Below are 14,421 nucleotides of genomic sequence, written 5' to 3' on the forward strand. Positions count from 1 at the left end.
ATGCGCTCTGAAGACATCTGCCCCTCTGAGCTCTGCTCTCTAACTCCACTTCATTAGGATGGGGAGAAGCAAGACATGAATATGCAACAAAGGGGTGGGATTCGGGTGCCTGCCTCCGAAACCCAAAGTGAGATTGCCGGTAGGGGACCTGCCTGCTGTGTGCAAAATCGGGATGGATGGCAGACACTTTAGAGGACGCAAGCTCGCCCAAACAAAACTTTACTAAGTAAGTGAGCACCTTACAGACTCCTGTACACCAAATGTACTGGGTTTAGTGTGGCTGAACTTGCTGACCATTTTCCTTTAACACTAAAGGTGCCTATACACATTTGGACCAAAGTTGGCCGAAAGTTGGCCGGATTCGGCAAACAATCTAAAGTGTTTGGTCACCCGACCGTATTGTTCTGGAGGAGATAAGCTGCTGCCAGAGCTCTCTGGCTGTAGATCAATCCTCTTATAGAGGAAACATGAAGGTTCAGTGACATAAATGTTTATATGTTACGGGGAGGTTGGGAGAGATAACTGTTAGCTTGACAAACATTTGACCTACAATTATTAAGAGTATGACCACCTTAAATCTAAGCTTTCACATTCAGTATCTATCCTTTTGACCCATTATTTTGTTTTTGTTCACCCCATACACATGAACACCCAGCACGGTCAAGAGTTAAGATTTATAAAAACCTGTGCAGAGGAAAAGTTACCCATAACAACTAATCAAATTGCATATTTCGGGTTTTTTAAAAGGCCTCTGAAAAATGCTGCTATGGGCATCTGGTCAACTTTTGTTTTCAATGGGAAAGGGGTGGGGGTACTCACTGCCAGACTCCCCTGTTTGTTTAACCGAGAACAAAAGGATCAGGCAGTTGAAATAAAACATGTCCAATCTTTCTCTCCACCAACTTTCCCCTAGACACATGGTGGGAGATTTATCAAATCCTGTGTAGAGGAAGAGTGATGTAGATGCCCATAGCAACCAATCAGATTGCTTCTTTTATTTTTAAAAAGGCTTCTGGGGGAAGAGCTATGAGGGGAAAAAATCTGATCAGTTGCTACAGACAACTGCACAACACTCCCTATACACAGGTTTTTATAAATCTCCCACCATGTGTCCAGGGTGAAAGTCGGGAGTAAACCAGTCCCGCCAAAATAAAAAAAAGGCAGTTTTTCTATATTGTGTATGGGGTCATTTAGAGCATCTAACACATCCAATAAGTAAAACAAGCCAAGGGAAATTTTCAGGTTATTATTGGTTTGTGCCTGCTTTAAATAGAGCATAGACAATATAATTAAATCATGAAGTTTATATTTATGCACTATTTCTTCTAGAAGTTTAAGGGTCTCTAAATAGAGAATACATGCAAGCTCTCCTGATACATTTTGTTGCAGTAAAAACCTATAGTGCATTGACATAAATTCCCTGTACATAAATGTTCCCTAAGTGCTCCAATAAATGTGTATTAAAATCACAAGGTGTGTAATGCATGGATATCCAACTATGTGGGTGCTATCGGTATAGGGTTATAGATCACCAAACATAAGTCTATCAGGGATTGCCACTATCCAGTGTAAGAGTGCTGCAGCACTTATTCAATGAACTGGATAACCCCCAAGACTCATACAGTGTAATTGGTCCCCATACAAAGATTTCTCCATGCAACACACTATGGGGGAGATTTATCAAAGCCTGTCCAGAGGAAAAGTTGCTAAGTTGCCCATAGCAACCAATCAGCTCGCTTCTTTCATGTTTCAGAGGCCTTTTCAAAAATGAAAGAAGTGATCTGATTGGTTGCTATGGGCAGCTAAGCAACTTTTCCTCTGGACAGGTTTTGATAAATCTCCCCTATTCTCTTTAAAACCTAACCATAGAACCTCCACTAAGTTAAGTACCTCGGCCCTTGACAAAGCCGGTTCGTCCGGCGAAAAGATAATGAGGTTCTATGATTATGTGTGGCATGGAGGAGTCTTTATATGGGCACAAATGACACTGTATGAGTCTTGGGGGTGATACAGTTTAACCAATAAGTGTTGCAGCACTTTTACACTGGATAGTGGCAATTAGAGATGAGTGAACTTGCAGTAAATTCGATTCATCACAAACTTCTCGGCTCGGCAGTTGATGGCTTATCCTGCATAAATTAGTTCAGCCTTCAGGTGCTGCCGTGGGCTGGAAAAGGTGGATACAGTCCTAGGAAAGAGTCTCCTAGGACTGTATCCACCTTTTCCAGCCCACGGGAGCACCTGAAAGCTGAACTAATTTATGCAGGATAAGCCATTAACTGCCGAGCCGAGAAGTTTGTGACGAATCGAATTTACTGTAAATTCGCTCATCTCTAGTGGCAATCCCTGATAGACATATGTTTGGTGATCTATAACCCTATATTGATAGTATACAAATAGTTGGATATCCATGCATTATACACCTTGTGATTTTAATACACATTTATTGGAGCACTTAAAGAAAATTTTTATCTAAAACAATAGAGTATATTTTTTATATTAGCAGGGTCCCTAAGTAAATAGAGAATTTGTCCCCTGGGGGCCGGCTGGCTCTTAAGGGGTTTGTGTATATTGGTCTTGCCCTGGGACACTCTAAGGATTTCTTTTTTGGTTTGTATTCCTTTACATTTGTGGCCCATCATTGGCCACTTCAGTCTGATATTGAACTTACTGTATTACCTGCATTTATAAAAATATTTGGGTAGCTTTAAAAGAATACAATCTGCATTGACGTCTAGGCCACAGGTAGATATGTTATATAACTATAGTAAACCATCTGCACTGACGTCTAGGCCACAGGTAGATATGTTATATAACTATGAACTGAGGCACTTTTTTTATTCTTATCGTGTTCCTTTCTAGGGTGAAGCAGAATTTGCCCGCATTATGGGAATTGTAGATCCCAACAGGCTAGGAGTGGTGACATTTCAAGCCTTCATTGACTTCATGTCTCGTGAAACCACAGATACAGACACTGCTGATCAAGTTATGGCTTCATTTAAGGTCCTTGCTGGTGATAAGGTTTGTACATGTTTATCACTACTTATAAACTGAATTATATTTGATGAGGACATTTGGCCTCTATAAAAAAATATATATATTTGCAACGCTGTGATTCAGGTGGATCTGCTGTTACATGGATTTGAATGTTTTATTTTTACTCTAAGCCCTCCGGTCCCCTAGCTATTATTTTTTTCCTTATACATTACTGAGGGCTTATGTTGGCATATTGGGAGAGTAGAAGCCATCCTTTTGTATATTTAATCCCTCATTAGCATATTGGGGCTTAGACAAACAAAGCTGTCAATGTTGGGCTGCATTTCCTTGTTTCTGTTTTGGTAGGAGGAGCTTCCTGCTCAGCCAGTCAGTGGCCATATCAGTGTCCTGCTCAGCCCCTGATTGGCTGAAAGCTCCTTGTGCAAGCACAAAATACAGAGACAATGGTGAGGGAACAAGGAGGTTGTAAGTATAGGTTTGTTTTATCTTTTAACGGCACCCAGAGCCGTTTCGGATTTCATGGTTAAGAGGACACATCAAGCTAGCATTAAGAACCTTTCATTTTTTAGCATTATTTGGGTCCCATGTCCCATATGTTTAGAGGTCCCAGTCAAAAGATTTTAAAGAGCATCCTTTGCTTTTCTTTCTGTGCAGTAGTGCTCTATTGAGTCCTTACACATTGGTTCCCCTACAATGCAGCAGGAGCACCTGCCCAAACTTGCTTCTGATTAAGAAGCAAACGGAAAAGGTGTTGACCCCTTAAAGGGGTACTCCGGAGGAAAACAGTCTTTCAACTGGTGCCAGAAAGTTAAACAGATTTGCAAATGATTTCTATTAAAAAAAAAATCTTTACCCTTCAAGTACTTTTTAGCAGCTGTATGCTACAGAGGAAATTCTTTTCTTTTTGAATTTCTTTTTTGTCTTATCCACAGTGCTCTCTGCTCACACCTGGTGCCCGTATCAGGAACTGCCCAGAGCAGGAGAAAATCCCCATTGCACACCTATGCTGCTCCGGTCAGTTCCTGACACGGACAGAGGTGTCAGCAGAGAGCACCGTGGGCAAGACAAAAAAGTTATTAAAAAAGAAAAGAATTTCCTCCGTAGCATACAGCTGCTAAAAAGTAAAGATTAAAAAGATTAAAGATTTTTTAGTAGCAGTCATTTACAAATCTGTTTAACTTCCTGGCACTGGTTTATTAAAAAAATAAATAAATAAATAAATAAATAAAAAATTTCCACCAGACTACCCCTTTAAATTCTGTAATATATTGAATTGTTGTCTGATCTGCTCAATTTATTAGTTCTTGAATACACATGAAGAGATACTGGATGTTTTGAATTCCCTGTCTTTACTTTGTGAATCTGTCAGACTGTGTGTTGTGAAACTAAGATCTGCTGGGGAAAAACACTTTTAATCACTTCTACTTATTACTACTACTATTTTAGCAAAATTGCATCAATGTTTGATATGCTTTATATCACCATCATACACTAAGGGGGGAGAAAAAATTCCCCGACCCTGAGGAAAAAAGCCACCACTGGCCTATGTGATATATATATATATATATATATATATATATATATATATATATATATATATATTATATACACCGACAGAAAAACAACCAGTAGTGTAAAAGGTTATATTTTATTTAACATGTATGCCAATTACAGACATTTAAAATCAGAAAGATATAAAAACAGGGCACCACAAGAACAACTGCAGCTAAGAGGAGGGGATATAATAAGCAAAAAAAGCATGGAGTACAGGGAAACTCCTCGTAAACAGTGATGACAACAGTATAACTGGTACAGAGTCTCAATACAATATGGCTATAGGACAATTACATATGTAAACAGAGTATGGACAAATAGATACCAGAAGTAGTAATGAAGTGCAAATAGTCAGATCAATAACATCCTGCCATGCATTTACTTGCCTTCCACCTCCAACCCCAACGTACGTTTCGCTCATGCTTCGTCAGGGGGCGTCGTCCCCTGACGAAGCACGAGCGAAAGGTACGTTGGGGTTGGAGGTGGTAGGCAGGTAAATGCATGGCAGGATGTTATTGATCTGACTATTTGCACTTTATTACTACTTCTGGTATCTATTTGTCCATACTATTTGAGACTCTGTACCAGTTATACTGTTGTCATCACTTTTTACGAGGACAGTTTCCCTGTACTCCATGCTTTTTTTCCTTGTTATATCCCCCCCTCTTAGCTGCAGTTGTTCGTGTTGCCCTGTTTTAACAACTTTACTGTTGTTTCATTACTCTGTCTATCTTTGCTTGTCATATAAGTGCAAGCCACTATGAGCTGAATTAAAGTGTGAGATAAAGGGCGATACCTCTGCACAGTAACTAATCAGTTTGTATTGAATATTTTTTATTTTAGAACTACATTACTGCTGATGAGCTGCGCCGAGAACTTCCTCCAGACCAAGCAGAGTATTGCATCGCCAGGATGGCACCTTACATGGGACATGATGCTGTCCCAGGAGCTCTGGACTATATGTCATTCTCTACAGCGCTGTATGGTGAAAGTGACCTTTAACTCTTTACAGTTCACCTCGCTGTCACTGCAGCACTGACTTTCCACCACTCCTGTACGCAATGTGGTTTCAGCTTTCACGCCTTTTCTGTGTCTCCATAGCTCACCAGATAAGAAGTCACTCTTTCACCCCTTTAGGGTTCAGAGCGCTTGTTGCCCTGCTGCTGCAGGAAGGGTTACCATCTTTGACCTTAAAGCAATGGTTTACAAATAATGTTTTTACTAAAAATCTGTAAATGCATATTTTGTTATCAGAGTTAAAAAAAAAAAAGGTTAAATGTATTTTTCTGCCAACACATAGAGAAATTAACGGGTCTTTGTAGTTTGTCTGACAAGAATAGTTGAAGGTTCCAGCTCCTTCACTAGTCTCCTTTTTGCTACTTCATAAGAGGGACAATGACTGTTTAGTTGTTTCGCAGGTATAGCTTACCCTGATATTCTTTTTCCATCCACCAAACACAATTTTTTAACAAACAGAGTTAAAGTGAACTATGTCAAGATGGAAATACAGCATCATTTGAAAGCGTCCATATTTTTCTAAGCAAAAACATTTAATATGTTTTCAATATTTAATGTAATATAAGGAATGCAGCGTCCTGTCACCAGCTCATAAACAAATTTTTAAAATGGTTATGCATCCTCCAAAAAATGTATTGCCTATCCATTGAATATACTATCAACATTAGATCATAGAGGGTCTGTCTCCTGGCACCCACAGCTGATTGCCAGAGGTGCCCAGTGTTAAACCTTTGCTGATCTAATATTCATGGTCTATCCTGAGGCTGATTAACCCCTTAATGTTGCTAAACATGGATTGTTTTGAGACATAACAATTTGTCCTCAATATCTGCTTAACACAAAGCTTATTAAAGAACTTCTTGTTTAAATTTTAATCATCTGTGTTATTGGTTACTTTCAAATAAATGACATTTAATAATACAATTGATACTATTGGTTGTTTTGTAATTGTTTTATTAAAAGGTAAACATGTATTAGAAGATACAGTGATCCCTCAACTTACAATGGCCTCAACATACAATAGTTTCAACATACAATATGTTTTTCTGGACCATCGTAACTTGAAACCAGACTCAACATACAATGTACAGACAGTCCAGATCTATGAAACATGTCACAACTGGAGGAACTGACCAATCAGAATGGCCATTTTACTGGTAAATCACCTCTATTACTGAAGTGCATGCACTGACTGGTGTCTGGTAGCGCCCCCTACAGTACAGGGAGGAACTTCAAGTTCTGTACTACTCCTTACCTGTGCCAGGGTTAGCTGCTCTTTTGGACACCAAGTAAGGGCGGCTCCATTTGGGACACTGTGTGTACTGTATAGGACCCTGAAGAAGACCCCCTCCTCTACATAAACCATTGTTTCCCAACCAGGGTGCCTCCAGTTGTTGCAAAACTACAACTCCCAGCATGCCCGGACAGCCAACGGCTGTCCGGGCATGCTGGAAGTTGTAGTTTTGCAACAGCTGGAGGCACCCTGGTTGGGAAACACTGAAATAGACAGTGATTTACAGCTCCTAGCAGCTCTTTCTTACTTTTATATGTAAGGATTTGCTTTATCTATATTCGTTATCTACTTATTTTTCTTTAACCCTCACTTTTTCCTATTTTTGATGACATTTTGGTGGCTTCAGAACCAATTACCAGGTTTCCATAGAGTTCTGGTCTCAACATACAATGGTTTCAACATACAATGGTCGTCCTGGAACCAATTAATATTGTAACTTGAGGGACCACTGTACATCGGAGATATGCTCAGCATCTACTTGAATGACTTATCTTATGCACATGTCATATGACATGTGGATTCAGGGTGCAATGTGAGAATTCAATTTAGGCTACAGTCACATCACCATTTTGCCATACTGTTTTGAATCAGTTTTTCTATTTTGGAAAACGTATACCACAAAAACTGACAATACTGTATGCAATCGTGTGCTCGTACAGTTTGACTGATGTTATAAAAACTGTATACTTTTTTTTATTTTTATAAAGGTCACAAAACCCTTTGTAAGCAAAAAAAAAAAAAAAAAAAAAACAGGACAGAACAGGATACAAAACTGTGGTAGACTACAGTTTTGTGCAAGGGGAAAAAAACCCTCAGAAAAACTAATAAATACAAAAACTTACACAACCAGATACATCTCTTTGTGTTTTTATATGGGTGGTCAGTGTATAAGGCAAGCAATATGGTTGTATACTGTGTTCACATACAAAAAATGTATGCAAAACAGTGTGGCAACATTGTGACGTGAATGCACCCTTAGTATTACAGGCTGCCAGATTTATCATCTGAATTTGTTGCTCCCTGTAAGGACAGAATATTACAGGGACATGGCCAAAAACCCAAACACAAAAAAAAGCTCATGCGCTTTGGTAGCAAAGAATACGGCAGACTAGATGCTCTGGTATTCATGTGAATATTTTTTTCTCAGTACACATGGATGCATTTTTGTAAAATTGATTTTCAGTGCAGAATCTGTGGCAAATCAATTTCTGCCCTTTAATTCTGGAAGTCAGTTCAAAATTTTGAAGGCCGTAACAGAGCTAATGTTAAGTTATGGGGTCATTCACACTTGCGTATCTGAAATAGAAAGAATGTTCTCCTTTTTATTTCATGGAAAGGTTTTTTAAAAATCTGGCAGTATAGATACAGTAATAAATGCAGAGAAATTACATATCCCTGTAGAGCTTTTGTACATAACACTAGGCAAGAATAGAAAATACTAAAAGCTAAATATACACATTTTTTAACCAATGTATATTACAAATATACAGTTGTAAGAAAAAGTAAGTAACCCCTTTGGAATTATATGGATTTCTGAACAAATTGGTCATGAAATGTGATCTGATCTTCATCTAAGTCACAACAATAGTCAATCACAGTCTGCTTAAACTAATAACATACAAATAATTAAATCTTACCATGTTTTTATTGAACACACCATGTAAACATTCACAGTGCAGGTGGAAAAAGTATGTGAACCCTTGGATTGTATAACTGATTGAACCTCCTCTGGCAGCAATAACTTCAATCAAACGTTTCCTGTAGTTGCAGATCAGACATGCACAATGGTCAGGAGTAATTTTGAGTAAGTTTGAGTTCAGCAATATACTCGGGATGTCTGGTCTGAATCGCTTTATTGATGTCATGCCACAGCATCTCAATCGGGTTGAGGTCAGGACTGGGCCAATCCAGAAGGCGTATTTTCTTCTGTTTAAGGCTACATTCACACTGCCAGCTGTCTCCGGCCCGTTATTTGATGGCCGAATTTGCCAGAGCATACCAGCAGTGTGAAAGGGGCCTAAGCCATTCTGTTGTTGATTTAAGTCTACGCAACACCCATCTTCTGTTGAGCTTCAGCTGGTGGACAGATGGCCTTAAGTTCTCCTGCAAAATATCTTGGGAATTAATTTTTCCTGCGGTGATAGCAATCCGCCCAGGCTCTGACAAAACAGCCCCAAACCATGATGCTCCACAACCATACTTCACAGTTGGGATGAGGTTTTGATGTTGGTGTGCTGTGTCTCTTTTTCTCTACACACAGTGTTGTGTGTTTCTTCCAAACAACTCAACTTTGGTTTCATCTGTCCACAGAATATTTTGCCAGTACTGCTGTGGAACATCCAGGTAATCTTGTGCAAACTGTAAACGTGCAGCAATGTTTTTTTTTTAGACAGCAGTGGCTTCCTCCGTGTATTCTCCCATGAAATCCATTCTTGTTTAGTGTCTCACACTTTTTTTGTTATGTATATGATTCCACATGTGTTCATTCATAGTTTTGATGCCTTCAGTGTGAATCTACAATTTTCATAGTAATGAAAATAATGAAAACTCTGAGGTGTGTCTAAACTTTTGATCTGTACTGTATTCTATATACAGTGGTCCCTCAACATACGATGGTAATTCGTTCCAAATGAGCCATCGTTTGTCGAATCCATCGTATGTTGAGGGATTCGTGCAATGTAAAGTATAGGAAGCTGTACTCACCTGTCCCCGCCGCTCGAGATGGTGTCCCCGGGCCTCCGCTGGGCTCTCCGCTGTCTTCTCCGGTCCTCCGCTGTCTTCTCCGGTCCTCTGCTGTCTTCCGCAAGGCCTTACTGGGCCTGCGTAGCGACGTCATAACGCTGCTGCGTACGCCATTCCTATTGGATGACGTGCGCAGCAGCGTATTGACGTCATCGGAGAGGGCCGAGAGGGTCTCCCTCCTAGTGGCCGGCTGCAGCCTGGCGTGACGTCACGCCTGAAAAAGGACCGATGCGGCCGGGCATCGGTCCTTTTTCATTCAGCCTGCGCTCGCTCCCTCCCTGCCTGTCAGACAGGCAGGGAGCGAGCGCATTGGCTCACCGGCCACTCCTCCTGCACATCGCTGCCGCCACCTCGTCGCCACCGCTGTCCCTGCACGCCCGCTGCCGGACTCTGCAGTAAGTGTAATTGGGGGGTGTTGTGATGGAGGGAACGGGGTATGGCGGGCGGGGGGAGACGGAGGGGATGGGCTAGGGCCGCATGTAAATAATATAGTTTATCTACACAGGGTGCCTCCAGCTGTTTCAATACTACAACTCCCAGCATGCCCTGACAGCCAATAGATGTCAGGGCAAGCTGGGAGTTGTAGTGATAAAACAGCTGGAGGCACCCTGTGTAGATGAACTAAGGGCAGAAGTCCCCCCCAGCAGGCATCAGTGACGTGGTGCCTGCTGGGGAAGTCTTCCTGGTAGTGAGCACACTGCCAGGCAGACAAAAAGCATTTTTAATATAGTAAAAATAAAAATTAAAAGCAGGGAGGGGGTTAGGGATAGATGGGTAATAGGCAGGGACAGAAAAAAAAAAATAGGATGGTGGGAGCTACCCTTTAACCCCTTAAGGACCAAGGACGTACCGGTACGTCCTTGGTCCTGCTCTCCCGATATAACGTGGGGTTACACAACGCGTCATATCACGGTGGGCCCGGCGTCATAGTGAAGCCGGGACCCGCCTCTAATAGCGTGCAGCGCCGATCGCGGCGCCGCGCGCTATTAACCCTTTAGCCGCGCGCTCAGAGCTGAGCCGGCTAAAAGTGGAAGGGAAAGTTGCCGGCTAGCTCAGTCGGGCTGTTCGGGATAGCCGCGGCTAATCGCGGCATCCCGAACAGCTGACAGGACAGCGGGAGGGCCCCTACCTGCCTATTCGCTGTCCGATCGCCGAATGACTGCTCAGTGCCTGAGATCCAGGCATGAACAGTCATGCGGCAGAATCGTTGATCACTGGTTTCTTATGAGAAACCAGTGATCAGCATAGGAGATCAGTGTGTGCAGTGTTATAGGTCCCTATGGGACCTATAACACTGCAAAAAAAAAGTGAATAAAGATCATTTAACTCCTCCCCTATTAAAAGTTTGAATCACCCCCCTTTTCCAATAAAAAAAAAAAACGGGTGACATGCTGGATCCATATACAATTTAAAACACCACCTGTGAGAAAGGGGGAGGGGTGCACATAGCCAGCACAACAAATAGCGTGCACACAGTGTGCACCCGTGTATTAGGTTGTTGTGCTGGCTATTTCTCTCTTTGCTTGTATTTACTACACAGGGGGAATGGCACCTCTTTAGCTTTGTACCCCTCCCCCTTTCTCACAGGTAGTGTTTTAAATTGTATATGGATCCAGCATGTCACCCAGTCAGAGGCTATATGCCCAGCAGAGGTGAGTTGGTATCTGAGTGTTAGGCTCAGAATGTGTGTTAGGGTCCCATCCTAAATGAGGCCACCTCCCCGTGGTGGATGGGGGACACGTTTTTGATCAAAAAAGTGCGCTAAGAGCCTCAATTTTTTGACCAATGTGTGCTGCTGCAATCTTCTTTTTTGTATAATATATATATATATATATATATATATATATATATATATATATATATAAATATATATATTATACATTTGTATATTGCTTCTTATTCCTTCCTTTTTCCTCTTATATGCATTCCACATTGCTCATTTCATATCTTGCATTTATACGCTTTCTTTATTTCCTGGGATTATCTGACTATTTAATTATACTTTACCTGTTCCTCCGTTCGCTTCTCCGGTCCACTGTCCCTGTCGGAACTGTCCCGGCACTCTGTTCCTTCTTCATCTTTCTCTGTTTTTCTCCTGCGTCATCGCCGCCATCTTTTCCTCATACTCATAGTTACATAGTTTAGTACGGTTGAAAAAAGACATACGTCCATCAAGTTCAACCAGGGAATTGAAGGGTAGGGGTGTGGCGCGATATTGGGGAAGGGATGGGATTTTATATTTCTTCATAAGCATTAATGTTATTTTGTTCCAGGAATGTATCTAATCCTGTTTTAAAGCTGTTAATTTTTCCTGCTATGACCAGTTCCTGAGGTAGACTGTTCCATAAGTTCACAGTTCTCATGGTAAAGAAGGCGTGTCGCCCCTTGAGACTAAACCTTTTCTTCTCCAGACGGAGGGAGTGCCCCCTCGTCCTTTGGGGGAGTTTAACCTGGAACAGTTTTTCTCCATATTTTTTGTATGGGCCATTAATATACTTATATACGTTTATCATATCCCCCCCTTAAACGTCTCTTCTCAAGACTAAACAATTGTGACTCCTTTAATCGTTCCTCATAACGAAGATGTTCCATGCCCCATATTAGTTTAGTAGCACATCTCTGCACCCTTTCCAGCTCCACAGTGTCCCTTTTATGAACAGGTGACCAAAACTGAACAGCATATTCCAGGTGAGGCCGTACCAATGCTTTATAAAGGGGGAGTATTATGTCCCTGTCCCTTGAGTCCATGCCTCTTTTTATACATGACAATATCCTGCCGGCCTTGGAAGCAGCAGCCTGACATTGCATGCTATTCTGTAGTCTGTGATCTACAAGTACACCCAGATCCTTCTCTACCAGTGACTCTGACAGTTTAATCCCCCCTAACATATATGACGCATGCAGGTTATTAGTACCCAGATGCATAACTTTACATTTATCCACATTGAACCTCATTTGACAAGTGGATGCCCAGACACTTAGTCTATCCAAGTCATCTCGTAACTTATGCACATCCTCTATAGACTGTACCGTGCTACAAAGCTTGGTGTCATCTGCAAAGATAGAAACAGAGCTGTTAATACCATCCTCTATATCATTGATAAATAAATTAAACAATAGCAGGCCCAGTACTGAACCTTGGGGTACACCACTAATAACCGGGGACCAATCAGAGTACGAATCATTGACCACCACTCTCTGGGTACGATCCATGAGCCATTGTTCAATCCAGTTACAAACTAAAGTTTCCAAACCCAAAGACCTTAACTTACCTGTCACGTCTGTGAGGGACAGTATCAAATGCTTTGGCAAAATCCAGAAACACTATATCCACAGCCATTCCTCTGTCAAGGCTTCTACTCACCTCTTCATAAAAGCAAATTAGATTGGTTTGACAACTTCTATCCTTAGTAAACCCATGCTGGCTATCACTTATAATACAATTATCCCCTATGTATTCCTGTATGTAATCCCTTATAAGTCCTTCAAACAATTTACCCACAATGCATGTTAAACTTACCGGTCTATAGTTTCCTGGGGAAGACCTAGAGCCCTTGAAGATTGGCACCACATTCGCCTTGCGCCAGTCCCTTCGCACAATACCAGACACCAGTGAATCTCTAAATATCATGAACAAGGGTACAGATATTACTGAACTTACCTCTCTAAGAACTCTTGGGTGTAGTCCATCCGGTCCTGGAGATTTGCTTACATTTAAATTACTTAACTTACCTTGTACCATTTCTACATTAAGTCAGTTCAGTACATTACATGATGTGTTACCAGCACTGACCTGTCCAATGTCAGCTCCTCCTTCCTTAGTATATACAGAAATAAAGAACCCATTCAGTAGCTCTGCTTTCTCTTTATCGACTGTGGCAACCTCCCCATTATCATTATTAAAGGGGTACTCCGCCCCTAGACATCTTATCCCCTATCCAAAGAATAGGGGATAAGATGTCAGATCGCCACAGTCCCGCTGCGGCACTGCGCTATCACTACAGCACAGAGCGAGTTCACTCTGCACGTAATGACGCGCAATACAGGGGCCGGAGCATCGTTACGTCACGGCCCGCCCCTTTCAATACAAGTCTATGGGAGGGGGCGCGGCGGTCATCACGCCCCCTGCCATAGACTTGCATTAAGGGGACGGGCCATGATGTCATGAGGGGCGGAGCCATGACGTCACGCGGCTCCGTCCCCTGTATTGCCCGTCATTACGCACAGAGCGAACTCACTCTGTGCTGTAGTATAGCGTAGTGCCGCAGCGGAGATCCCAGGGCTCTCCAGCAGCGGGACCGCGGCGATCTGACATCTTATCCTCTATCCTTTGGATAGGGGATAAGATGTCTAGGGGCGGAGTACCCCTTTAAGGGGTCCTACATGCTCTGTCCTTGTTTTTTTTTGCATTTATATATCTAAAAAAATATTTAGGATTAGTTTTGCTTTCTTTGGCCACCTGTCTCTCATTTAGAATTTTTGCTGTTATTATTACATTTTTACAGATTTTATTAAGCTCTTTGTACTGTTTAAATGTTATCGCTGACCCATCAGATTAGAATTTTTTGAAAGCTATTTTTTTGTTGTTTATTGCTCTTTTAACATCATTTGTCAGCCATGTAGGATTTAGTTTTAATGGTTTATAATTTGTTCCCCTTTGGTATATATTTAGCTGTATAGTTATTTAGAGTTGATTTAAAGATGTCCCATTTACCTTCTGTATCAGTATTTGACAACACCTCCCCCCAGTCTATGTCCTGTAGTGCAGCCCTCAGCCCAGGGAAATTTGCCTTTTTAACGTTATATGTTTTTGCCTT

General features: G+C 41.6%; 1 protein-coding gene across 9 annotated transcripts in view; it reads left to right on the plus strand.

Annotated features, from left to right (window-relative positions):
• ACTN1 (actinin alpha 1) overlaps window positions 1-6,507 on the plus strand; it is a 152,343-nt gene extending 145,836 nt beyond the window's left edge. For all 9 annotated transcript variants that reach the window (XM_056547043.1, XM_056547038.1, XM_056547041.1 and 6 more), the window contains 2 exons: window positions 2,863-3,021; window positions 5,395-6,507. In XM_056547043.1, coding sequence (XP_056403018.1) covers window positions 2,863-3,021; window positions 5,395-5,553 — 318 coding nt within the window. In that variant the 3' untranslated portion in view covers window positions 5,554-6,507. The remainder of the gene's footprint in view (window positions 1-2,862; window positions 3,022-5,394) is intronic.
• Window positions 6,508-14,421: the final 7,914 nt, after the last annotated feature.

Source organism: Hyla sarda, chromosome 11 (assembly GCF_029499605.1).
Source record: "Hyla sarda isolate aHylSar1 chromosome 11, aHylSar1.hap1, whole genome shotgun sequence".
Lineage (NCBI taxonomy): Eukaryota > Metazoa > Chordata > Amphibia > Anura > Hylidae > Hyla > Hyla sarda.